Source organism: Podarcis melisellensis (assembly GCF_964234715.1).
Source record: "Podarcis melisellensis genome assembly, chromosome: 15".
NCBI lineage: Eukaryota > Metazoa > Chordata > Lepidosauria > Squamata > Lacertidae > Podarcis > Podarcis melisellensis.
This window is the reverse complement of record NC_138532.1, coordinates 31,933,453-31,961,302: the sequence shown is the minus strand read 5'-3', so window position 1 is coordinate 31,961,302 and position 27,850 is coordinate 31,933,453. Positions and strand designations below refer to the sequence as shown.

Below are 27,850 nucleotides of genomic sequence, written 5' to 3'. Positions count from 1 at the left end.
ACCGTGGCGCGTTGGCACAGCCTGGGGGTTCGGCCAGGGCAAAGTCCGGGTGCAGCCGGTCGAGCAGTGACCTGTGCCCGCATGAGGGGTGATGTGTTGCACGAACAAGTATGCGGTGACCTGCTCGTGCCAGTCTATATATGTACGTGGTGGGTACATTTATGAACATTTATTATATATATAAGACCTTAAATTTTTTATTACAAGGCTGCCCTAGAGGGATTGCAGAGCTGAATTCTTTGCTTGTTGGCTGCAGAAACACAAGTCTGAGAAATAATTAGCTTTGCACAGTCAGCATTCTGAAAGAGGCAGGCTTCTTTCCGGTGCCAAAGTTCACTACGCTACAGGAAAACGGGAACATTCCTTCTCTGTTAAACATTTAAAAGCGCTACATTAAATTACTTCACTGTTAAAACATTTTAAAATGCACAAAGGCAGACCAGTATCCCTAGGAACTTGCAGAAGTTGCAAGCCTTGCTCCGTGACACCATGGCCACTCGTCTGTTTGAGGACAGGGCTCACGCTGCTATTTATAAAAAATACAGGTTTTCCCCGCAGGAGAACCTACAGGGCGTGATCTTCTCGTACCTGGAAGAAAAGGTAAGAACATAATAGTGTGTGTCAGTCTGAACTTATACCAGTTGGCATAATTTTATATAAAAGGAGAGCTGCGTTATGAACTTTCTTGACTCTGATACTAGTCTTTATCCTGAAGATGTCCTGGCAGGCTTCCTGGCCTTCTTAATACTTTTGGGAAAAATTAGCATGGTCAATAACTCCTCCTGCGTCAGCTGATAGATGGGGAGGCTGAGCAGCCTAAAACAAGGCCCTGCTGCGCCTCTGGTCCTTTCCAACTCTACGATTCTACAGTGTTGCTTTGCTGCCCAAAGTAAATATTCTGTCTCTTTCATTTCTTGTAAACAACCAATCGTTGTTCCATTTCTGTGAAAACGTCTAGCAGGCACAAGGCTAAGGGTAAACATATATTCATAACAAACAAACATTAGAACTCTAGCAAAAGGTCTTAGACCTCTTGGTACTGTGCCTAGGTAGTAACAAGGGGGTGGCAGTGATATAAGAAGAAAATGGAGTTGGCTCTTACAGGCCAACTCCCCATCAAAGGGACCCAGTATCCCTGAAGTCCATTACGGGTCAGAGAAGAACAAGTGAAGGCAGGAACCAATTGAAGAAGCAGTTTTCTCTTGAGACACAGTTACTATCACCCACTGTGCAAGGAGGCGAGAGGGAACCCAGAACAAAGGTCCCTTGGGGGCTACCCAGCTGGTTCCTCCTGCCATATTTCTGCATCCAACCAGCCCATGACATTTTGGGTTAATTAACAGCTGGTTTCACTGTGTTCGAGTGAAAACTGCTCATGTATCGGACCTAGAAGGGTACGGCCTTGGGTAAGTCAGGAGTGGGAAACCTGTGTCCCTCACGATGCTGTTCCTTTGACTACAACTCCCATCCATGCTAACTATTGGCCATGCTGGCTGCGGAGGACGGGGGGCTGTACACTCCCAACAACATTGGGGTGGTTGGGTGCAGGATCCACAGGTTCCCTAAAAGGTAAAGGTAAAGGGACCCCTGACCATTAGGTCCAGTAGTGGCCGACTCTGGGGTTGCAGCGCTCATCTCACTTTATTGGCTGAGGGAGCCGGCGTACAGCTTCCGGGTCATGTGGCCAGCATGACTAAGGAGCTACTCACGAACCAGAGCAGCACACGGAAATGCCGTTTACCTTCCCGCCATTGTGGTACTTATTTATCTACTTGCACTTTGAGGTGCTAGCCTTGCTGAAAATGACCTGGCGATGCATTTCTGAGATGTGTCGCTATCTTTTCTCAGAGAGTGATCCCCGGGCAGCTGGCGGTCGACGTGGGTTGTGGCTCGGGCCAAAGCACTCGGATGCTGGCAAAACATTTTGAGAAGGTGGTCGGGACAGACATCAGTGAAGCTCAGATCGAGGAGGCCAGGAAAGCTCCACAACCACCCAATGTCTCTTATCTGTAAGTAGGAGCTGACCTCGCACATGTATGGCCGAGAGAAAGCAGGCAGGAAGACGTTTTTCTCCCTCTCTCATCACACTAGAACTCTCGAAGCTGAATGTTGGAAGATTCAGGACCGATGAAAGAAAACACTGCTTCATGCAGCGCATGTTTAAACTATGGAACTCCCTCCCACATGAGGCAGGGACGGCCACCAACTTGGATGGCTTTAAACGAAGACTAGAGAAATTAAGGAAGAGGCCTATCAGTGGCTAGTAGCCACGATGCCTCTGCTGGACCTACAAGGTGGGCAGAGTGAAGGCCAGGGTGGCTGAGAGTTGTGAAGAGAGATCCCTCTCTCACTCCCAGAGCTACCACTCCATACCCGTCAAGTGTCCCTATTTTACTGGGACATTCACAGATTTACAGAAGGGAATGGCGTTCCTAGATCAATCCTTTTTCACAGGGTACTCTGGGAATTGTGAGGCGAATAGAGGTCTCTCCTAACAACTCAGCACCCTCAACGAACTACATCTCCCAGGATTCTTTGGGGGAAGCCATGACTGTTTAATGTGGTATTATCGCAAATGTATTTTTTTAATTATTATTTTTTACATAATTTTTTATTGATTTTCCATTAAACACACCAACATACATACATACATATATTATACAAATGAGTCACATATTTATCTTAAGCTCTGCCGAGCCTCGGGCTCCCCTCCATTCCTTTGGTAAGTATCATAAAATTTCTAGCATCTCGTATTTTGTGTATTTTACTTTGTCTACCGTACACTGTTAGAGTTATTCTAACCCTGCCAGTGTCTTTAAAGCTTTACAGTTGTCTTTTTTATACATCAAGTAATTACTCCAGTTTTCTTGAAACTTCTGTTCACCCTGGTCTCTTAATTTTCCTGATATTCTGGCCAGTTCTGCATAATTAACCATTTTAACCTGTCATTCCATTATAGTAGGTATTACATCTGTTTTCCGATTCTGGGCTAGCATAGTTCTTGCTGCCCTCATGGCATATAGAAAGATATTTTTATCTTTTTTTTATTTCCTTTCCTATCAATCCTATCAATCCTTTCCTATCAATGGTTTTATCAGGGACTTCTGGCAACAGCCTTTTTGAGGTCTTAGATATATGGTAATGTTCATAAGCATCCCAACCAAGCACGGACATAGATCATCACAGGAAGTACGACCTGGAATCATTTTTATTCCTAAACTGAGTAAATGTTTTCTCTGCAAGGTCAAAGTGGGAAACCTCCCCATTGTCTCTTTCCTCACAATTCCTGTCTTAAGGGCATATTTAAGATATGAATATGGTGTGAGCCTGTAACCTGGCCCAGGAACTAAGTATTTATCATTACAAAAGACTAGCCAGGCTCCCCAGGAAATCCAATCAAGTAACCTGCCAGACAGGAGAAAAACAACATTCAAAATTTCTGTTTTAGACCGCCTTTTTTGTGATGTAGGTATGATGTTTCTGGGGGAGGGGGTGTTCTTGGGTTACACCCCTTCTGTGATGTATGTATGATGTTTATAGGGGTGGTCTTGATCTACAGGGTGGCAATTTCAAAAGTCCTTATAAGGCCTCACACGCCATTTTTCTGGGTTCCTCCTCCTCTCCTGCGGGTGAGGGGAGCACCCTGTTGCAACAGATCAATAAAGATCAAGCTTACTAGCTGCTTTACTTTCTCAATATTCTCTGGTTGGCCTCTGTTATCTTTTCCTACCAATAAGGAACCTATGTAAGGACTCTATATGGGCTCTTGGATACCCCATAAGGGAAAAGGGCAATTTTTGTTTACAACACACCCAGGTTTTGTTTGCGGGTTTCCCAATGGGGCATCTTGCTGGCTACTGTGAGAACAGGATGCTTAGCCAGATGGGCCTTGGGCCTGATCCAGCAGGCTTCGAACAATCACCTTGCCATCTCCTCCCACAGGGTGTGCCCTGCCGAAGACCTCCCTTTCGAAGACGGCTCTGTGGACCTGGTCACGGCGTTTGCAGCTGTCCACTGGTTTGACGGGCCTCGCTTTCTGAGGGAAGTGGACCGAGTTCTCAAGCCGTCAGGCTGTGTGGTCTTCAGCTCCTACAACCGGCACATGCAGTTGTGTTACAAAGATTGTACAGACGAGTTAACGGAGATCTTCAAAGAGGTCAGTCCATCGCACAGGCCTCGGACCTGAGGTCCACCTTCAGACCACATATTTCAGCGCCATCCCTGCCAGTTTTCTAGCCCCAAATGTCTGTGGGGTTGTTGCTGTTTTTAAGTGTCTTTCCTGTAGAAGGACAGAAGAGTCCTTCAGTCTAGGTTAATTGAGCAAACCTAGAAGTCCTGGGTGCGTTTTAATCCCTCCTGCAAAACATTGGCACTATGGAAAAGAATATCATTTCAGGGCCCAGGCGAGGACATGAAGGGGATAAGAAAAATTCATCCCACCCTCTGAAATCTTTGCCATGAGAAGCTCTTATGGTCAGCTTGCTTTACATTTTTTGGAGAAGTTTTAAGACCTTCCTATGCAGAAAGATTTGTGACTGTGTGGCTATTTTCTGTTAGTTTATTGCAGTAATATTTATAAAGCCTGTTTCTACAAAGCACCATGACTTTCAAAACCTCCAAGTGGTTTACAAGGCAGTCTAAAATATTACAGTCAAACCTCGGCTGTCGACCATAATCCGTTCCAAAAGACCATTTGACTTCTGAAACATTCAACAACCGAAAACAAAGTGGAAGCCTCATTACAATAGGGAAACTCAAAACAGAAGCTGGGTAGCATGTTCGGCTTCTGAAAAACGTTCAAAAACCAGAGCAGTTACTTCCGGGTTTTCGGTGTTTGGGTGCCAAAATGTTCCAAAACGGAGGCATTCAGGAACCAAGGTCTGTCTATAATTTGAAATACCAATTTAAAAAACATTAAAAACATGGGCCACCAGGTGGCACATTGGAAGATGGCCGACAATAACATCTCTCCGACCCACACAAGGTAATTAAGAGGCTGCTATGGGAAGTATGCAGCCTTCCCGCCCCCCCCCCCAGGAGATGGAGGGGGACTGCCTTGCCACCAGTGTCCATAACGCACCCCCGGATTCGAAAGAAGGGGGTGCCAGTCACTTGGCACAAGCCCTCGACGAGGTCGGCTCTTCCTGATGCTGTCTCCAATTAGCACATGCTGGTTCGCTTTATCTCGAAAATATAATTGGAAACATATAATTGGAAAGAAGCTAAAGCACATACATCAAGCAAAGTTGGGAGATAAGACTGCTGATTAATGGATCTCTGTGACTGGAGCGACGGATGGGACAAATAAATCAAGTGATGAACCACCATTAAGAGACTGGTATGTTTGGAGTGAAAGAAGCAGGGTGGAGGAAAAAACTTTTATTTTCTTTGCCTTATGTGAATATTAATAACCCTCCACCCCAGAGAAAGAAGATCATTGCATTTTACTAATCACAAGCAGGAATTCAAGAACTGTGTGGAGTGGATTATAGATTAAAGAGATGACTGGTAAACAACGGAGAACGGAGGAAATTTTTATGACGCAGCTTTAAATGGCGTCTCGCTAAGACAGGCTTGTCTAAGAAAAACGGGGGGGGGGGAGGATCAGGATCATCGGAATGTGAATGATGATTGGAATGTGATCTTAACCTGACAGAGCCCTCCTGATATACTTGGCAAGCCTGAGAAAATTAAAGGACAGACCGAAGATAAAATTTTTATGGAAGTGTGGAATGGCTGTCCCTAAATGATATGATCTTTGGAGAGTGTAAAACCCACACAGAGGATGTCTGTTTCCAACCCACTTGTGAAGATTATCAGAAATCGCAAAGAAAGGAATATATGATAACAACAAGAAGATGAAGAAATTAATAAAGAGACTATCTGGATAGAACTGTTTAATTAAAGCAGCAATATAAGTGATGCTTGGACCCCCATTCGGAGCTTGATGTATGGGTACTCCCAACAAAATTTAAAAATCTGGCTGTATAATTTGGAATTAATGTGATTTGGAAATAAGGTGATTTGATTGGCCTGTTAATAAACATTATTTATAAAAAAACATTAAAAACGTATTACATAAATTAAATAAAACTGACCATTTCAAACACTTATAGCTACTAAAACCTAGGTAGGCATGCGGGAATGAAAAAGTTTTTAGCCAGATATGTCAATGGGCAGGCAGTTCCCAAGTGCTGCCACAATAAAAGATTGATTTCTTGTAAGTGCTGAATGAATGTTATGTGATACTTGTGAAAGGGCCAGTTTCACAGATGCCAGCCATCAAATGGGCACATACTAGGTGACAGTCTTGAAATACGTTATTCTATAGGCTGCCACACCTCACACATTTCCCTCAATGCTTTTAGTCTTTCCATATAGGGAGTATCTACATGTTGATCATTTTTCTACTCCGGATTTCTGCACCTTTAACAGCTCAGCATCCTTTTTTATGCAGCATGCTTTGAACAATGAGATTTTTGCAAGCATAAAAGAAATGACTGTGGCTTCCCACCCACCCCCTTTCTCTCTCTTTCTCTCTCTCTCTTTTCCAGATCCAAGACCAGCTTCTCAGCTTAAAAAATGCAAAGATCAAATCACTTGAGAATGATTACCAAGAAATCTTTGATTCTTTGCCATTTCAGGAGAAGAAGAGGTGAGTGGATCAGGCCCTTTTGTACAATGCGGTGCATGGACCCAGCCATGCCAATCTCTTCAATCTCCTACTAAAAACATTTCTGTCCACCAACCTTATGCAAGCTATTAAGAATGCATCTACAGTTGTTAAATGATACCTGTTTTTAACTTTTTTTGTTTGTTACCAACTTACTGAATTTGTAAGTTGTATTGTTTTGTTGATGTAAATGGCTTTGATATATTTTTATGACACAGCAACATACAAATATTTTTGTAACTAAACAAATGCAAATTGGGAGTCCGGAACAATGCTGTCAAAGTCACAAAGTTGAACAGCCACACTCTCCTGAGCAAACATACATATGATTGACACCACTTCCATAGTCAAAAGATTTCTGTACTCTCAACTCAGCCCCGCACTTCTCCTAAAGTTTTCTGCTTCTTTCCAGGATGACGGATATTTTCGATAAAATTCCCCTGAGCGTTGCTGACGTAATAGGATATATCCAGTCACTCTCACCGTACCGACGTTATCTGGAAGCCCAGCCTGAGGAGGCGAAAGCACTTCTCCAAAACACAGAGCGAAGGTAACACAATCTGTTTGCTGGAGTAAGCCAAATGTGGAAGGTCCAAGGAACCATGGTTAAGTCCACTAGGAGAGTTGTGTTGAAGTCTTTAGCCTGTGATATTGCATGTCTTTTCATAGATGGCATGCAGTAGAATTTACCGGTAACTGTTCTCAGTACGAGATGCTAGCAAAGCAGAAGGGCTTGGATTTCCATATTTTTTCCTGCAATGAAAATTCAGCTCCAATATGCACATTGTAATTTTTAGTTCAAAAAATTCCCATGTAAAATAACAAAATTGTAGAGATGGAAGGGACCCCCCTCGCCCCCAATTAGCCCAGGGATGGAGGATAGAGATAACCACAAGCAGAAAAGAATGGCAAACCAAGTTGGTGACACAATTAACTGGGAAGCTCAGAAATCAAGAAGACAAGAACTTTAAGAAAAAATGGGAAAAGTTTTTAATTTATCTACGAGACTACTGTAAGCAAGTTAAAACATTAGCAGGATTTTAATCACGATTGTAAAGTAACAGTAAGTATGGATAATTTAGAAGGATATAAATTTGGATTAGAATTGATATGCAGTTGTAAATATCAGTAGGACCCATGGAAGGGATGAGTGGGGGGAGTCAGGAGATTCAGAGTAATCTAAATATTTGGGTTTTTTTGTTACGTGTTTATACTTTTAAAAATCAAATTAAAATATTATTTTTAAAAGGAAGGGACCCCTAAGGGCCATCTAGTCCAACCCCCTGCAATGCAGGAATCTCCGCTAATGCACAGGAGTGTTGCCAGATTCCAACTATTCATTTAATCTGTTCATAAGCCATGCTTCAAACCTTATGCCTCAGTCCCATTTCCCCACACCCGCCATTTGTCGCATTTTATTGTACCAGTTTGTTGAAGAGGCAGCCTCCCAAATTCTTCTAAGTATCTCGCCATTATGCGCCTGGCTGCTGTCAAGAGACAACTTGTAAGTGGTTTGAACTGTGAAATGATGGAGCGGTGCTAGCTCTGGAAATTTCAAGTTGTTTCGTCCAGTAGTTGTTTTCATTTCAATGAATCCCAGAACTGAATCCTGGTTTCTGCTCTCTTGCTTTCCTTCCCCTAGGTTTCTGGAGACGATGGGCGTTTCTTCTCGGGACACCCAGCTGGAGTTGCGCACGAAGCACATTTGCATCTTGGGCTGCAAGAGCTCCTGAGAGGAATGTCAGTCTAAATGCACAGGGCAGGGCGCATGCGTAGGAAAGCCAGATTTGGACCCCAGCTCTATCAGTCGTGAAGACAGCAGGTTGTGATTCCAGGGTTCCATTGATTTCAAGAAGAGTGAGAACTAGATGCTATCAAAGGGCCAGAAGCCTTCTGAAGTCACCTCTTCCCTGCAGCAGTGATTGGCCTGTCTCCTTGGACCTTGTTCCAGAAGCTCTCTGCAAACGATCCGTTTAGCCCACTGATAAGAGCTGGCAAGCTGTTGGGTGGGAAGGAAGAGAAAAGGGTGTCAGGGAGACTCTCCCTGCCACCCACGTCTTGAGGCAGAAAACAAGAGAGCTGGGTGTCGGAACAGCGTTAGAACTCAGGCCTGAGTTCAAATCCCCATTCATCTATTGATGGTTACTGGGTGGCTTCCTCTGAAACTGGAGGTCGGTGTCATCTTTTACCTGCTCCTCTCATGTAGAATCATGTGCATTGAAGTTTATCGTGTTAAGAATCTTTTCATTTGGTATCATAATAAAACAGAACTGAGTTTAATAGAGAATTCATTGTTTTTGTTTGTTGTTCCTTTATGGCTGATATAACTCACATAAAATGAAATCAGCTTAAAACCATGGCCATAGGACAATTTAAAAAAAATAAAAATCCACAATGAATCTTGAATTTCTCTTGCTGCTTTTATTTGTCTACGTTATCTGCTCTCTATTTGAAAAATGCAACTTCTCTATTGCTTCTGTTATGTTTCATAAACTTGATCGTGTTTTGTTGTGTTTGTCATTTTGATCTTGCATTCGTACGAAACCATAAAAATCCAATCCAGCTTTAAACCTAAATACCAAACGCCCAATGCAAGAATATACATGACACTATGAATGGCGTTGCTATGTCTTTACTCATAGTAATCTCTGTTCATGTACTCTCAAAGTCAGCTTAGTAGTACTTGTCTCTTTCCCAGGCTTACTCGGTGACTGTAAACCCCGCCCTGAGTTAGCCCTCTATTGCTTTGTTCACGCAGTAAGATTTAGAAACCTACCCCCCCACACACACAGTGCCTCCTGTTGCTCCAGCACTAGAGCTCCCTTAGGCCTTGCTGCTGAAGCAGAATCCTAGGTGGCAGGAGAACCCTTATAATCCCCCTCCCAGCCCAGGAGGAGCCAATGGCCAGCATGGGAGAGCCAGCCAGTGGGGAAGGTTCTTCCCTGAGAAGCTGTAGTGACACTGCTGGCCACGTGGGGCAGTGGTCTACCAGCTCCTGACGCTTTACTGAGAAGCTGCAATGATGCGCCTCACCACTTGGGGCACTGCTCAGCCGTTCCCGAAACTTGTTTTATTTAACCATTCCTAACATTTTTTCTCCTCGCATTTTCTAAGCTCAGTAACTGACTGACCCAGGGGGTGGGGTGGGTGTTACAGGGCAAGTTTGCCAAAGCTGATCAAAGCTATTGGTCATAGAAGGGGTCCTAAGAGTCATCTAGTCCATCCCCCTGCTATGCAGGACTTTTGGCACACAATCCCCATCCAGTTTGAAACCATGCCAGACCCTGCTTAAGCTTTGCAAATGTGCTAGCAATTTGACCACCAGGTCAATCTAACTGGGTTATAAACATGACTTTACTTAAATTGTTAAAGGATAAAGAGTTTTAATCCATGTTTTTAAAAGCATTGTTGTTGTCGTTGTTTAGTCATTTAGTCGTGTCCAACTCTTCGTGACCCCACGGACCAGAGCACACCAGGCCCTCCTGTCTTCCACTGCCTCCCGCAGTTTGGTCAAACTCATGCTGGTAGCTTCGAGAACACTGTCCAACCATCTCGTCCTCTGTCGTCCCCTTCTCCCTCGGCCCTAAAGGTGTTCAAGGCAAAAGTGGTTGCTGTGCTTGCTTATGCTGCCCCGCTCTGGGCCGTGATGACAGATCTTGCTCCTCTTGAGACACTGCAAAATCAATTCCTACGTCGGCTCCTAATGCTCCCCCTGTGCGTAAGCAACGCAGCCATGCGACTAGAACTGAAGATTGCATCCTTAGAAACTTGCCTGTGGAAGCAAGTCTTCAATTATTGGTTAGCATTGTGGCATAGATTACCAAACCACTACCTTGTCCAATGCTTATGGCGTGATGAATTCTCTAGCCTTTGGACCAGTAGAATTCATGCCAAACTCCTGAGTTACGGAATCTCTCCTTCAGATTCCCTAAAACTAGACCAAATTACTGCTCAAAGACTGATCCGCCAAAGACTGGATGACATCGATCTACAGCGAAATTATATGCTGGGGGGAGGTGTTTGTTCGCCCCAGAACATTGGTATCACTTTAACTTACTGTGTTCCATCATACCTCTCCTCCCTTTCGACTGTTGCCCATAGACTGGCCTTTACCAAAGCGAGGTTCAACGTTTTTCCCTCCAACGTCCTGAGACATAGATTCTCAAAGGGCCAAGCCCCCGCCATGTGCGAATGTGATAAGGAGACGCCGGAGTCGCTCCAGCACATTATGTTCACTTGCCCCCTGTTCAACGTGCCACGGGCAAATTTGTTGGGATCAATCATACAGAAACTAGAGGATACCCCACCAAAATTCCACCTTGCCCAAATCCTGCAGGATAAGGATACTCATACGACCCTGAAAGTGGCTAGGTTCCTGGTCGCTGTCCTTACCCAAAAGCGACGCCAAGGAGCACTACAAGCTAACTAAGGCGTAGTATGCCATTCTATCTTATAGTATTTTATTGTTATAGTGGTGTTTTAGCGGCTGTTTTTTTCCCACGTGCACAAGCTGTTATTTATGTGTTGTTTTTACCGGTATGGGCCTACGGCCGTAATAAATATTGTTGTTTGTTGGCAAGGTAGTGTCTCTGCTTTTTAGAATGCTGTCTAGTTAAAAGCATTATATGTGGCTATATCACAAGCATAAATGTATCTACAGTATTAAACATTACCTTGCTAGGTTACCAAATACAGAAGCCCTACTGCTTCTTCTTATCAGGGATACAAACTTATTAAAACCATGTATTTTTAATTATGACAGTGGAGATGGGATTAAGGAGGAATGCTGTTTCTGGCCAGAGAGACTCAGGATTGTGTGTGTGTGAACTTGAATCACTTTATCATTTGTTAATTTTATAAGGGCAATTAGTTCCCACAGTAAATTATTGTTTTGATCTAAAATCTAATAAAACCATTAAAGCTGTTACAACAGGGTGCTCCCCTCACACGCAGGAGGACGGAGGAGGACCCAGAACACAGGTGTGCCTGCCCTTATACTGTATAGACGTTTTAAATTCCCTGCCCTGAAGCTCAAGACCACCCCTCCATACATCATACATACATCACAGAAGGGGTGTAACCCCGGACCACCCCCCACAAACATCATACCTACATCACAGAAAACGTGGTCTACAACAGAAATTTGAATGCTGCTGTTTTTTCTGTCTGCCAGTATTAAGTTGTGGGTGGACAAAGCAGTTGACACAGAGATTTCCTCAAGTGGTTCTTTATAGTAAGCTGGAACTGAACTGGACTGAACAGCTCAGCCGGCCTACTTTTATAGGCAGCCGGCTGTCCACATTGTAAGAACAATACCCCAGGGTTTTCCACCTAAATTAACTTATGTGGACCTGAGTGAAAACTATATACACAATACCCCTGGTGGCCAGGGTGAGAACATCAATACATAACACCCATACATAACATGCCTTCTCTGATTGCCTTTTTCTGGTAGTCTGCCCATTCCTTTGAGATGGTGATTTCCCAATTCCTGAGACAAAGGGAAGGTCCCCTCCCTCCTTGCAGAGAAAACATTTCGTCAGTTTGGGAGTCAAAATGGTTTCAGGACGGTCTTCCTGTGCTCCTCCAGACATGTGGTCCACATATCTATGTATGTGCTTGGTTGGTACATTTATGAACATTTATTATATATATAAGACCTTAAATTTTTTATTACAAGGCTGCCCTAGAGGGATTTTAGAGCTGAATCCTTTGCTTCTTGGCTGCAGAAAAACAAGTCTGAGAAATACCGTATTTTTCGCTCTATAAGACGCACCAGACCAGTTTTTGGAGGAGGAAAACAAGAAAAAAATTATTCTGAATCTCAGAAGCCAGAACAGCAAGAGGGATCACTGCGCAGTGAAAGCAGCAATCCCTGTTGTTGTTCTGGCTTCTGGGATAGCTGCGCAGCCTGCATTCGCTCCATAAGAAACATACACATTTCCTCTTACTTTTTAGGAGGGAAAAAGTGAGTCTTATAGAGAAAAAATACGGTAATTAGCATTGCACAGTCAGCATTCTGAAAGAGGCAGGCTTCTTTCCGGTGCCAAAGTTCGCTACGCTACAGGAAGACGGGGACATTCCTTCTCTGTTAAACATTTAAAAGCGCTACGGTAAATTACTTCACTGTTAAAACTTTTAAAAACGCACAAAGGCAGACCAGTATCCCTAGGAACTTGCAGAAGTTGCAAGCTGTGCTCCGTGAAACCATGGCCACTCGTCTGTTTGAGGACAGAGCTCACGCTGCTATTTATCAAAAATACAGGTTTTCCCCGCAGGAGAACCTACAGGGCGTGATCTTCTCGTACCTGGAAGAAAAGGTAAGAACATAATAGTGTGTGTCAGTCTGAACTTATACCAGTTGGCATAATTTTATATAAAAGGAGAGCTGCGTTATGAACTTTCTTGACTCTGATACTAGTCTCTATCCTGAAGATGTCCTGGAAGGCTTCCTGGCTTTCTTAATACTTTAGGAAAAAATTAGCATGGTAAATGATTTCTCTAGAAGACCCTTTCCATAACCTAACATTGGTATATAACAGTACAGGCACTGCAAAACTCCCCCTCCCTTATGTGGGGGTTGTGTTCTGGGGCCCCCTCAAACATAAGTGAAAATGTGCAACATGGGGAGCACCCTTGATAAAAACCTCTGAATGCCTGCTTTCCCCTCCAGCTCTCCTCCTTTGTCTCCAATCCAGACCAAAATAGCTGGAGTTGAAGCTCTGGGGGCTGGACGGAGGTTGTGAGGAAAAGCCGCGGCAGAGGCAGCGCTACCTCCCGCGTCAGCTGCTAGACAAGGAGGCTGAGCAGCCTAAAACAAGGCCCTGCTGCGCCTCTGGTCCTTTCCAACTCCACGATTCTACAGTGTCACTTTGCTTCCGGAAGTAAATATTCTGTCTCTTTCATTTCTTGTAAACAACCAATCTTTCGTTATTCCTTTTCCGTGAAAACTTCTAGCAGGCATAAGGCTAAGGGTAAACACATATTCATAAGAAGCAAACATTAGAACTCTAGCGAAAGGTCTTAGACCTCTTGGTACTGTGCCTAGGTAGTAACAAGGGGGTGGCAGTGATATAAGAAGAAAATGGAGTTGGCTTTTACCCAGCTAGTTCCTCCCGCCATTTTTCTGCGTCCAAGCAGCCCATGACATTTTGTGTTAATTCACAGCTGGTTTCACTGTGTTCGAATGAAAACTGCTCATGTATCGGACCTAGATGGGTACAGTGGTACCTCGGTTTAAGAACTTAATTCGTTCCGGAGGTCTGTTCTTAACCTGAAACTGTTCTTAACCTGAAGCATCACTTTAGCTAATGGGACCTCCTGCTGCCGCTGCGCTGCCGGAGCCCGATTTCTGTTCTTATCCTGAAGCAAAGTTCTTAACCTGAAGCACTATTTTTGGGTTAGCGGAGTCTGTAACCTGAAGCGTATGTAACCTGAAGCATATGTAACCCGAGGTACCACTGTACGGCCTTGGGTAAGTCAGGAGTGGGAAAGCCGTGTCCCTCACAATGTTGTTCCTTTGACTACAACTCCCATCCATGCTAACTACTGGCCATGCTGGCTGCAGAGGACGGGGGGCTGTACACTCCCAACAACATTGGGGTGGGTGGGTGCAGGATCACAGGTTCCCTTAAAGGTAAAGGGACCCCTGACCATTAGGTCCAGTAGTGGCCGACTCTGGGGTTGCGGCACTCATCTTGATTTATTGGTCAAGGGAGCCGGTGTACAACTTCCGGGTCATGTGGCCAGCATGACTAACCCGCTACTGGCAATCCAGAGCAGCGCACGGAAATGCCATTTACCTTCCCGCCATTGCGGTACCTATTTATCTACTTGCACTTTGAGGTGCTAGCCTTGCTGACAAAGACCTGCTGGTGCATTTCTGAGATGTGTCACTATCTTTTCGCAGAGAGTGAGCCCTGGGCAGCTGGCAGTCGACGTGGGTTGTGGCTCGGGCCAAAGCACTCTGATGCTGGCAAAACATTTTGAGAAGGTGGTCGGGACAGACATCAGTGAAGCTCAGATCGAGGAGGCCAGGAGAGCTCCACAACTGCCCAATGTCTCTTATCTGTAAGTAGGAGCTGACCTCGCACGTGTATGGCCGAGCGAAAGTGGGCAGGAAGACGTTTTTCTCCCTCTCTCATCACACTAGAACTCGCAAAGCTGAATGTTGGAAGATTCAGGACCGACGAAAGAAAACACAGCTTCATGCAGTCCATATTTAAACTATGGAACTCCCTCCCACATGAGGCAGGGACGACCACCAACTTGGATGGCTTTAAACGGAGACTAGAGAAATTAAGGAAGAGGCCTATCAGTGGCTACTAGCCACGATGCCTCTGCTGGACCTCCAAGGTGGGCAGAGTGAAGGCCAGTTCTTCTGAATACCGGAAGCCGCAGGAGGGAAGCTATTTTGCTCAAATCCTGCTTGTGGGCTTACCCCAGGTATCTGGTAGGCCATTGTGAGAACAGGATGCTGGACTAGACGGGCCCTAAGCCTGATCCAAAGGCTTTCCTTATGTTCTGATGTTTGTGCACACAGACACTTCCAATTACTCCACAAATTAGATAATAAGTATTAAAATATGAAAGTATATTTAAAAAACCATTACATTATTCTATTTAACTTGTTCATGCCATACGTTTAAAGTGCTATCATAACACTTTAAATAGTCAAGGCTTCCCCCAGAGGATTCTGGGAGACATCATTTGTTAAGGGTGGCTGAGAGTTGTGAAGAGAGATCCCTCTCTCGCTCCCAGATCTACCACTCCATACCCGTCAAGTGCCCCTATTTCACTGTGACATTCACGGATTTACAAAAGTGAATGGTGTTCCCAGATCAATCCTTTTTCACAGGGTACTCTGGGAATTGTAGGTCTGTGAGGGGAATAGGGGTCTCTCCTAACAACTCAGCACCCTCAACGAACTACAGCTCCCAGAATTCTTTGGGGGAAGCCATGACTGTTTAATGCGGTACCATTGCAAATGTATTGTGCAAATGAGGCCTGTGTTAAATGGCATCACCTGATGGTGGTTTTCTGTGGTTTGGTTTTCTATTTTAATGCTTGTTATGTAATTTATGGCTTTAATCGTCCTGATCTATAAACCATCTCTTTTGATGGAGGCCGGCTTAGAAATCTAAAATAAATCCATCCGGGTTGGTAAACGGCGTTTCCGTGCACTGCTCTGGTTCGCCAGTAGCGGCTTAGACATGCTGGCCACATGACCCGGAAGGTGTACGCCGGTCCCTCAGCCAATAAATCAAGATAAGCGCCGTAACCCCAGAGTCGGCCACGACTGGACCTAATGGTCAGGGGGTCCCTTTACCTTTACCTTTTAGGGAACCTGTGGATCCTGCACCCACCCACCCCAATGTTGTTGAGACAGTACAGCCCCCTGTCCTCTGCAGCCAGCATGGCCAGTAGTTAGCATGGATGGGAGTTGTAGTCAAAGGAACAACATCATGAGGGACACGGCTTTCCCACTCCTGACTAACCCAAGGCCGTACAGTGGTACCTTGGGTTACATACGCTTCAGGTTACAGACTCCGCTAACCCAAAAATAGTGCTTCAGGTTAAGAACTTTGCTTCAGGATAAGAACAGAAATCAGGCTCTGGCAGCGCAGCGGCAGCAGGAGGCCCCATTAGCTAAAGTGGTGCTTCAGGTTAAGAACACTTTCAGGTTAAGAACGGACCTCCGGAACGAATTAAGTACTTAACCCAAGGTACCACTGTACCCATCAAGGTCCGATACATGAACAGTTTTCACTCGAAAACAGTGAAACCAGCTGTGAATTAACACAAAATGTCATGGGCTGGTTGGACACAGAAGAAGGCGGGAGGAACCAGCTGGGTAGCCCCCAAGGGAAGAAGATTCGGAGCCTGGAGAGTGGTGGTTGCAGAAACCAGAGCTCTGAACATGATCTGATTTACTTGAACAACCAAATTTGTGACTTATCTATGGTGCTTTTGGAGTGGTATTTGGCTAACAAGTTGGGCAATTTGTAAAGTTGTGACACACCTTTGTTCTGGGTTCCCTCTCGCCTCCTTGCACGGTGGGGTTATGGTAACTGTGTCGCAACAGAAAACTGCTTCATTCAGTTGGTTCCTGCCTTCACTTGTTTTTCTCTGACCCGTAATGGAATTCAGGGATACTGGGTCCCTTTGATGGGGAGTTGGCCTGTAAAAGCCAACTCCATTTTCTTCTTATATCACTGCCACCCCCTTGTTACTACCTAGGCACAGTACCAAGAGGTGTAAGACCTTTCGCTAGAGTTCTAATGGTTGTTTGTTTACCCTTAGCCTTATGCCTGCTAGAGGTTTTCACAGAAAAGAAATAATCAAAGATTGGTTGTTTACAAGAAATGAAAGAGTCAGAATATTTACTTCGGGAAGCAAAGTGACAATGTAGAATCGTGGAGTTGGAAAGGACCAGAGGCGCAGCAGGGCCTTGTTTTAGGCTGCTCAGCCTTCTCGTCTAGCAGCTGACGCGGGAGATAGCGCTGCCTCTGCCGCAGCTTTTCCTCACAACCTCCGTCCAGCCCCCAGAGCTTCAACTCCAGATATTTTGGCCTGGATTGGAGAGAGAGGAGGAGAGCTGGAGGGGAAAGCAGGCATTCAGAGGTTTTTATCAAGGGTGCTCCCCATGTTGCACATTTTCACTTATGTGTGTGGGGTCCCCAACACAACCCCCACATAAGGGAGGGGGAGTTTTGCAGTGCCTGTACTGTTATATACCAATATTAGGTTATGGAAAGGGTCTTCTAGAGGAGTCATTTACCATGCTAATTTTTTCCTAAAGTATTAAGAAGGCCAGGAAGCATTCCAGGACATGGTCAGGATAAAGATTAGTATCAGAGTCAAGAAAGTTCATAATGGAGCTCTCCTTTTATATAAAATTATGCCAACTGTACAAATGCAATGATCTACGAGTATATGTTCACACACACACAGTACTACGTTCTTACCTTTTCTTCCAGGTATGAGGAGATCACGCCCTGTAGGTTGTCCTGTGGGGAGATTTTTGATAAATAGCAGCATGAGCCCTCTCCTCAATGAGAGGAGTGGCCATGGTTTCACGGAGCACATCTTGCAACTTCTTGCAAGTTCAGACTGACGCACACTATTATGTTCTTATCTTTTCTTCCAGGTACGAGAAGATCACACCCTGTAGGTTCTCCTGTGGGGAGATTTTTGATCAATAGCAGCATGAGCCCTCTCCCCAATGAGAGGAGTGGCCATGGTTTCACGGAGCACATCTTGCAACTTCTTGCAAGTTCAGACTGACACATTCTATTATCTTCTTAGCTTTTCTTCCAGGTATGAGAAGATCACACCCTGTAGGTTCTCCTGCGGGGAAAACCTGTATTTTTGATAAATAGCAGCATGAGCCCTCTCCTCAATCAGAGGAGTGGCCATGGTTTCACGGAGCAAGGCTTGCAACTTCTGCAAGTTCCAAGGGACACTGGTCTGCCTTTGTGTGTTTTAAAATGTTTTAGTTACAGATAGGTAGCCGTGTTGGTCTGCCATAGTAAAAAAAAGTAAAAAAAATCCTTCCAGTAGCACCTTAAAGACCAACTAAGTTAGTTCTTGGTATGAGCTTTCGTGTGCATGCACACTTCAAGAAGTGTGCATGCACACGAAAGCTCATACCAAGAACTAACTTAGTTGGTCTTTAAGGTGCTACTGGAAGGAATTTTTTTTATTTTGTTTTTAAAATGTTTTAACAGTGAAGTAATTTATTGTAGTGCTTTTAAATGTAATCAGGCAATCAGATAAGGCATTATCAGATAACCTGGGTGTTATGTGTTGATGTTCTCACCCTGGCCACCAGGGGTATTGTGTATATAGTTTTCACTCAGGTCCACATAAGTTAATTTTGGTGGAAAACCCTGGGGTATTGTTGTTACAATGTTGACAGCCGGCTGCTTATAAAAGTAGGCCGGCTGAGCTGTTCACTTCAGTTCAGTTCCAGCTTACTATAAATAACCACTTGGGGAAATCTCTGTGTCAACTGCTATGTCCACCCACAACTTAATACTGGCGGACAGGAAAAACAACAACATTCAAATTTCTGTTGTAGACCACATTTTCTGTGATGTAGGTATGATGTTTGTGGGGGGGGGTGTTCTTGGGTTACACCCCTCCTGTGATGTATGTATGATGTATGGAGGGGTGGTCTTGAGCTGCAGGGCAGGGAATTCAAAATGTCTATATAAGGGCAGGCACACCATTGCTCTGGGTCCTCCTGCGTGTGAGGGGAGCACCCTGTTGTAACAGTTCAATAAAGATCAAGCTTACTAGCTGCTTGGTCCTCAGTATTCTCTGGTTGGCCTCTGTTATTTTCTCCTACCAATAGGGAACTCACGTAAGGACCCTATATGGGCTCTTGGATACCCCATAAGGGAAAAAGGGCTGGTTTTGTTTATAACAGCCTCTACTCACCCGCCCCAAACTAACTCTTAAATTCGCCTGACTTTAACTTCCATTTGTCACAGCTGCAAGTCTGCAACTAAACATGCTTGCCAGTTTGGGGTTTTTATGTCGGCTAAGCCTGGATATCTGCTAAGCCTTTAGTGTGAAGGCATTCATTGTGGATTTTTAATTTTTTTAATTGTCTTATGGTCATGGTTTTAAGCTGATTTCATTTTATATGAGTTATATCAGCCATAAACGAACAACTATTCCAGCAGGCCTCGAAAAATCACCTTGCTATCTCCTCCCACAGGGTGTGCCCTGCTGAAGACCTCCCTTTCGAAGACGGCTCTGTGGACCTGGTCACGGCTTTTGCGGCCGTCCACTGGTTTGACGGGCCTCGCTTTCTGAGGGAAGTGGACCGAGTTCTCAAGCCCTCAGGCTGTGTGGTCTTCAGCTCCTACAACTGGGACATGCAGTTGTGTTACAAAGATTGTACAGACGAGTTAACAGAGATCTTCAGAGAGGTCAGTCCATTCGACTTCTGAACATTCAACAACCGAATACAAAGCAGTAGTCTCAATACAATAGGGAAACTCAAAACAGAAGCAGGGTAGCATGTTCGGCTTCTGAAAATCGTTCGAAAACCAGAGCAGTTACTTCCAGGTTTTCGTTGTTTGGGTGCCAAAATGTTCTAAAACGGAGGCATTCAGGAATCAAGGTCTGACTATAATTTGAAATACCAATTTAAAAAACATTAAAAACCTGTTACATAAAATAAATAAAACTGACCATTTCAAACTTATAGCTACTAAAACCTGGGTAGGCATGCGGTACTGAAAAAGTTTTTAGCCAGATGTCAATGGGCAGGCAGTTCCCAAGTGCTGCCACAATAAAAGATTGATTTCTTGTAAGTGCTGAATGAATGTTACGTGACACTTGTGAAAGGGCCAGTTTCAGAGATGCCAGCCATCAAATGGGCACATACTGGGTGACAGTCTTGAAATACGTTATTCTATAGGCTGCCACACCTCACACATTTCCCTCAATGCTTTTAGTCTTTCCATATAGGGAGCATCTGCATGTTGATCATTTTTCTACTCCGGATTTCTGCACCTTTAACAGCTCAGCATCCTTTTTTATGCAGCATGCTTTGAACAATGAGATTTTGCAAGCATAAAAGAAATGACTGTGGCTTCCCACCCACCCCCTTTCTCTCTCTTTCTCTCTCTCTCTCTTCCAGATCCAAAACCAGTTTTTCACCTTTAGAAATGAAAAGATCAAATTAGTTGAGAATGATTACCAAGAAATCTTTGATTCTTTGCCATTTCAGGAGAAGAAGAGGTGAGTGGATCAGGCCCTTTTGTACAATGCAGTGCATTGACCCAGCCATGCCAATCTCTTCAATCTCCTGCTAAAAACATTTCTGTTCCACCAATCTTATGCAAACTATTAAGAATGCATCCACAGTTGTTAAATGATACCTGTTTTTAACTTCTCCTTTTTTTTCCAACTTACTGAATTTGTAAGTTGTATGGTTTTGTTGCTGTAAATGGCTTTGATATATTTTTATGACACAGCAACATACAAATATTTTTGTAACTAAACAAATGCAAATTGGGAAGTCTGGAACAATGCTGTCAAAGTCACTAAGTTGAACAGCCACACTCTCCTGAGCAAACATACATATGATTGACACCACTTCCGTAGTCAAAGGATTTCCGTACTCTCAACTCAGCCCCGAACTTCTCCTAAAGCTTTCTGCTTCTTTCCAGGATGACGGATATTTTCGATAAAATTCCCCTGAGCGTTGCTGACGTAATAGGATATATCCAGTCACTCTCGCCGTACCGACGTTATCTGGAAGCCCAGCCTGAGGAGGCGAAAGCACTTCTCCAAAACACAGAGCGAAGGTGACACAATCTGTTTGCTGGAGTAAGCCAGATGTGGAAGGGCCAAGGAACCATGGTTAAGTCCACTAGGAGAGTTGTGTTGAAGTCTTTAGCCTGTGATATTGCATGTCTTTTCATAGATGGCATGCAGTAGAATTTACCGGAAACTGTTCTCAGTACGAGATGCTAGCAAAGCAGAAGGGCTTGGATTTCCATATTTTTTCCTGCAATGAAAATTCAGCTCCAATATGCACATTGTAATTTTTAATTCAAAAAAAATTTCCATGTAGAATAACAAAATTGTAGAGTTGGAAGGGACCCCCCTCGCCCCCAATTAGCCCAGGGATGGAGGGTAGAGATAACCACAACCAGAAAAGAATGGCAAACCAAGTTGGTGACACAATTAACTGGGAAGCTCAGAAATCTAGAAGACAAGAACTTTAAGAAAGAATGGGGAAACTTTACAATTTATCTATGAGACTACTGTAAGCAAGTTAAAACATTAGCAGGATTTTAATCACAATTGTAAAGAAACAGTTAAGTGTGGATAATTTAGAAGGATAAAAATTTGGATTACCGTATTTTTCGCTCTATAGGACGCACTTTCCCCCCTCCAAAAATGAGCGGGAAATGTGTGTGCATCTTATGGAGCAAATGCAGGCGTTCGCTGAAGCCTGTAGAGTGAGAGGGGTTGGTGCGCACTGACCCCTCTAATTCTCCAGGCTTCAGGAAGCTATCCGCAAGCCTACGGAGCGTGGTGGGGGTGCCCGCTGGGCTCCAAAGGCTTGCGTATAGCAGCAAGCTCCGGGAGGGAAGGCGAGGTTGCGTGCAACCTCGTCCCAGCTCCCGGACTTGTCCTGGAGGCTGGGGTCGGGGGAAGTTCGGGCTTCCCCCGCCCCTAGCCCTGCAAGCGGGATCCATCCCGCTCGCTGTCTTGGCTTCTGCCAAAGCCGCGCGCAGCCTCTCCCGGCTGGAGAGGTTGTGCGTGGCTAAAGAGGAAGCCAAGACAGCCAGCGGGATTTTTTTTTATTTACTCCCCCCCAAAAAACTAAGTGCGCCCTATGGTCCGGTGCGCCCTATACAGCGAAAAATATGGTAGCATTGATATGCAGTTGTATATATCAGTAGGACCCATAGAAGGAATGCGTGGGGGAAGTCAGGAGATTCAGAGTAATCTCTATACCTTTTAAAATCAAATTAAAAATTGTTTTAAAAAGGAAGGGACCTCCTAAGGGCCATCTAGTCCAACCCCCTGCAATGCAGGAATCTCCACTAATGCACAGGCGTGTTGCCAGATTCCAACTATTCATTTAATCTGTGCATAAGCCATGCTTCAAACCTTATGCCAGCTTTATGTCATCAGTCCCATTTCCCCACACCCGCCGTTTGCCGCATTTTATTGTACCAGTTTGTTGAAGAGGCAGCCTCCCAAATTCTTCTAAGGATCTCGCCATTATGCGCCTGGCTGCCGTCAAAAGACAAAACCATGAAAAGATGGAGCGGTGGTAGCTCTGGACATTTCGAGGTGTTTCGTCCAGTAGTTGTTTTCATTTCAATGAATCCCAGAACTGAATCCTGGTTTCTGCTCTCTCGCTTTCCTTCCCCTAGGTTTCTGGAGACGATGGGCGTTTCTTCTCGGGATACCCAGCTGGAGTTGCGCACGAAGCACATTTGCATCTTAGGCTGCAAGAGCTCCTGAGAGGAATGTCAGTCTAAATGCACAGGGCAGGGCGCATGCGTAGGAAAGCCAGATTTGGACCCCAGCTCTATCAGTCGTGAAGACAGCAGGTTGTGATTCCAGGGTTCCATTGATTTCAAGAAGAGTGGGAACTAGATTCTATCAAAGGGCCAGAAGCCTTTATGAAGTCACCTCTTCCCTGCAGCAGTGATTGGTCGGTCTCCTTGGACCTTGTTCCAGAAGCTCTCTGCAAACGACCCATTTAGCCCACTGATAAGAGCTGGCAAGCTGTTGGGTGGGGAGGAAGAGAAAAGGGTGTCAGGGAGACTCTCCCTGCCACCCACGTGTTGAGGCAGAAAACAAGAGAGCTGGCTGTCGGAACAGCGTTAGAACTCAGGCCTGGGTCACTGGGTGGCTGCCTCTGAAACTGGAAGTCGGTGTCATCTTTTACCTGCTCCTCTCATGTAGAATCATGTGTATTGTTAAGAATCTTTTCATTTGGTATCATAATAAAACAGAACTGAGTTGAATAGTGAATTCATTGCTTTTATTTGTTGTTTGTTTATGGCTAATATAACTCAAATCAAATGAAATCAGCTTAAAACCATGACCATAAGACAATTTAAAAAAATAAAAATCCACAATGAATGCCTTCACACTAAAGGCTTAGCAGACATCCAATGAACCTTAGGAGCATACAGTACAAATGAGAGTCCATCTCCTCCCAAGGATCAAAGCATCCAGACCAGTGTGTACAAGTTAGGACATTCTCAATGTTACCAATAGCAAGACCTTAAACTTGTCCTGTAACCCATATTACTGACTTAATTTACTCCCCACGAAATTCTGGGACCTGTAGTTCTGGGAGGGAAGGAAGGAGGCAAAAAAACCTTCAGAATTTTCAGCAGCCTTGCTGAACTGCAATTCCCAGAATCCTTTAGCAGGAAGCCTTTTTAAGCCGGCATAAAAACCCCAAACTGGCAAGCCTGTTTAGTTGCAGACTTGCAGCTGTGACAAATGGAAGTTAAAGTGAGGCGAATGTAAGAGTTAATTTGGGGCGGGTGAGTAGAGGCTGTTGTAAACAAAACCAGCCCTTTTCCCCTTATGGGGTATCCAAGAGCCCACATAGAGTCCTTACGCGCCTCTGGTCCTTTCCAACTCCACGATTCTACAGTGTCACTTTGCTTCCGGAAGTAAATATTCTGTCTCTTTCATTTCTTGTAAACAACCAATCTTTCGTTATTCCTTTTCCATGAAAACTTCTAGCAGGCATAAGGCTAAGGGTAAACACATATTCATTACAAACAACCATTAGAACTCTAGCAAAAGGTCTTACACCCCTTGGTGTAAGGGTCTTCTAGAGAAATCATTTACCATGCTAATTTTTTCCTAAAGTATTAAGAAGGCCAGGAAGCCTTCCAGGACATTTTCAGGATAAGGATTAGTATCAAAGTCAAGAAAGTTCATAATGGAGCTCTCCTTTTATATAAATTTATGTTAACTGTACGAATGCAATGATCTACGGGTATAAGTTCAGACACACACACTATCACGCCGTGTAGGTTCTCCTGCGGGGAAAACCTGTATTTTCGATAAATAGCAGCGTGAGCCTTCTCCTCAATCAGAGGAGTAGCTGTGGTTTCATGGAGCACACCTTGCAACTTCTTGCAAGTTCAGACTGACATGCACTATTATGTTCTTATCTTTTCTTCCAGGTACGAGAAGATCACGCCCTGTAGGTTCTCCTGCGGGGAAAACCTGTATTTTCGATAAATAGCAGCGTGAGCCTTCTCCTCAATCAGAGGAGTGGCCATGCTTTCATGGAGCAAGGCTTGCAACTTCTTGCAAGTTCAGACTGACATGCACTATTATGTTCTTATCTTTTCTTCTCTTTTTTGTTTTTTTTAAAGTTTTTTATTTATACAACAAGAAAACACACACACACACAAATACCAAATTACAAAATACAAAATTACAAATTACAAAAATAACCATAGGCACATAATTTTCTTAGCAAACAATAAAACATCTATTGGTCTTAACACTAAAGACCCAACCTCCCGTCTATTCCATATTTCAGATTCATATTACTTTTTGCCAGTACACACTTTTATCATAATTAAACTTATTCTCAATACATCTAATTTATTATATCTACCTTGCAAGTATTACTGAAGTTCATCGAATGCTGCAACAGAATTTAAACTACTATATTTATTTTTCAGATAATCTTTGAAAACTTCCCATTTTGAAACAGATTCCTGTTTTGATTTATTCTTTATTTTTTCTGATAAACCATCTAATTCGGCATATCCTGTCAGCTTTTGGTTCCAATCTTGTATAGAGGGGATTTCATTACTCTTCCATTTTGCTGTGATCAAAACTCTTGCTGCCGCCGTCGCATATAAAAAGATACCTTTCCTCTTTTGTGGAATATCCAAATCTGTTATTCCCAGGAGGTAGGGCTCTGGTTTTTTATTGAAAGAGATCTTTAGCATTCTTTGCAGTTCTACATGGATACTCTCCCAGAATACCTGTATTTTCCTACATATCCACCACATATGGTAGAATGTTCCTGATTCACCGCATCTCCAACAATTACTTGACACATTTTTATACATTTTTGAAAGTTTCCATGGTGTTAGATACCATCGATGTTGCATTTTTTGAAAGTTCTCTCTAATCGTGTAACAATTTGTGAATTTCCAATAGATCTTCCATAAATTTTCCCATTAGGCCATGGTCATTGAATGGCCAAATTCCTGGGACCACCTCACCATTGCCACTGTTACCTCCTCCTCCTTGACTGTCCAGTCAAGAAGGAGTCGATAAGTTTTGGAAAGAGTTTTTCTTTTAGAATTTACAAGATCAGATTCGAATCGGGAAATTTCTGTTGAGAACCCCTTTTGTTTGTCAGATTTAAAATTTTCAAATAACTGATGCTATTGGAACCAGTCTGAGATGTGTTCTCTTATTTCCTCAAAGTTTTTAAATTTTATTTGGTTATCTTCATTTTTTAGAAGTGTTTTATATGTTGGCTAGCTTTCCTGAGTATTTTTCCGTTTTACTGCTACGGCTTCTATTGGAGAAGTCCACCACGGGACTTTAGGTTCCATCAGGTCTTTATATTTTTCCCATACAGCAAAGAGTGATTTTCTTATTACATGGTTGGTAAAATTTTTATGAATTTTCGCTTTTCCATATATCAGGTAGGCGTGCCATCCCCCACGGTTGTCAAAACCTTCCAGGTCCAAGAGGTCCGGATCCTGCAACATGCACCAATCTTTTAGCCAGGTGAAACAGGCTGCCTCGTAGTAAAGTTTTAAGTCGGGTAGGGAAAAGCCTCCTCTCTCTTTTATGTCGATTAAGATCAGGTGTTTAATCCTAGGTTTCTTTCCTTCCCACAGGAATTTGGAAATTTCTCTTTGCCATATCCTAAGACAACCTGCTTCACCCAGTACTGGAATCATTTGAAATAAAAATATTAATTTTGGAAGCACATTCATCTTTATAATGGAAATCCTACCCAGAAATGTTCATTTTAGTTTACTCCAGGTTACAAAGTTTTTTCTAATCTCTAACCAAGTTTTGGTGTAATTATCCTGAAATAAGTTTATGTTCTTGGGGGTGATCCAAATACCCAAGTATTTCGATTTTGAGGAGATTTTCAGGCCCAATATTTTTTCTAAGTCGTCCTTTTCTTCTGTGGTTACATTTTTAACAAGCATTTTTGTTTTTGTTATATTCAGCTTAAAGCCTGCCACTTCTCCAAATTCTTTAATCAATTCCAGCACTCTTTTCAGACTTTCTTTAGGGTTTTCAGTCATAACAAGTAAATCGTCCGCAAAAGCTTTAATTTTATATGTTTTGTTTCCCAGAGTGATGCCTTTAACAAGCTGATCCTTTCTTATCTGATTGTTCAAGACTTCCATCACCAAGATACATATTAGTGGTGACAGTGGACAGCCCTGTCTGGTTCCCTTGTTTATTTTGCACTCCTCAGTAATTCTTCCGTTGATGGTCAATTTTGCATATTGTTCCGAATAAATGGCATTTATTCCTTTACAAATATTTTCTCCTAGTCCGATTTCTTCCATTAATTTTTTCATAAATTTCCAGGACACGTTGTCAAAAGCTTTTTCAGCTTTTCAACATAATAGCTGCTGGTTTATCAATTTTAATATCCAAATATTCTAATACATTAATCACACATCTAATGTTGGATTGCATAAAACGTCCGGGAAGAAATCCAGTTTGATCTTTAGACTGGTAAAATTGTTGTGATTGTATTAAATAAGATTGAATTTAATTGACATTTATTAATTATCACATTGGAAATATTGTCACGATTGTATTAAGAAAGATAGAATTTAATTGAGATTCAGTCTGTAAGACGGAAAGAAAGAGAACAAATTACCTTGTGAGCTAATTGAATTTTTTAGTGATGTCTGATAAAAAAGCAACTGTGTCAGGTTCTGCGGCAGTTTCAGCCTCACAAATCAGGAGAACTTCTGTAATTGACATGGATCAACCACTAGATATGAGAGAATTAATTTTAAGTTTGAAGAAATATATCCAAGATTTAAAAAATAATGTGAATGAAAAGGCAAAAGCAACGGAAGAAAAACTTATTTCAATGGGAGGAGGTCGGTGTCATCTTTTACCTGCTCCTCTCATGTAGAATCGTGTCCTTTGTTAAGAATCTTTTCCTTTGGTATCATAATAAAACAGAACTGAGTTGAATAGTGAATTCATTGCTTTTATTTGTTGTTCGTTTATGGCTGATATAACTCAAATCAAATGAAATCAGCTTAAAACCTTGACCATAAGACAATTTAAAAAAATAAAAATCCACAATGAATGCCTTCACACTAAAGGCTTAGCAGACATTCACTGAACCTTAGGAGCATACAGTACAAATGAGAGTCCATCTCCTCCCAAGGATCAAAGCATCCAGACCAGTGTGTACAAGTTAGGACATTCTCAATGTTACCAATAGCAAGACCTTAAACTTGTCCTGTAACCCATATTACTGACTTAATTTACTCCCCACGGAATTCTGGGACCTGTAGTTCTGGGAGGGAAGGAAGGAGGCAAAAAAACCTTCAGAATTTTCAGCAGCCTTGCTGAACTGCAATTCCCAGAATCCTTTAGCAGGAAGCCTTTTTAAACCGGCATAAAAACCCCAAACTG

At 43.3% G+C, this 27,850-nt stretch overlaps 2 protein-coding genes across 3 annotated transcripts; both read left to right on the top strand.

Annotated features, from left to right (window-relative positions):
• Nucleotides 1-225: 225 nt before the first annotated feature.
• On the top strand, nt 226-8,960 carry LOC309357942 (putative methyltransferase). The gene is made up of 6 exons (XM_081890661.1): nt 226-600; nt 1,849-2,009; nt 3,943-4,156; nt 6,555-6,655; nt 7,086-7,223; nt 8,316-8,960. Exons 1-6 carry the CDS (start codon nt 490-492, stop codon nt 8,404-8,406), a joined length of 816 nt encoding a protein of 271 aa, XP_081746787.1. The 5' UTR covers nt 226-489; the 3' UTR covers nt 8,407-8,960.
• Nucleotides 8,961-12,716: 3,756 nt separating this feature from the next.
• On the top strand, nt 12,717-23,187 carry LOC309357941 (putative methyltransferase). Of its 2 annotated transcripts, XM_081890659.1 has the most exons (6): nt 12,727-12,993; nt 14,583-14,743; nt 19,401-19,614; nt 20,331-20,431; nt 20,863-21,000; nt 22,588-23,187. In XM_081890659.1, exons 1-6 carry the CDS (start codon nt 12,883-12,885, stop codon nt 22,676-22,678), a joined length of 816 nt encoding a protein of 271 aa, XP_081746785.1. In that variant the 5' UTR covers nt 12,727-12,882; the 3' UTR covers nt 22,679-23,187. The 2 variants fall into 2 exon arrangements, with proteins under 2 accessions (XP_081746786.1, XP_081746785.1); XM_081890660.1 differs by lacking the exon at nt 20,863-21,000 and having other exon boundaries at nt 12,717-12,993.
• The last annotated feature ends 4,663 nt before the right edge of the window (nt 23,188-27,850 follow it).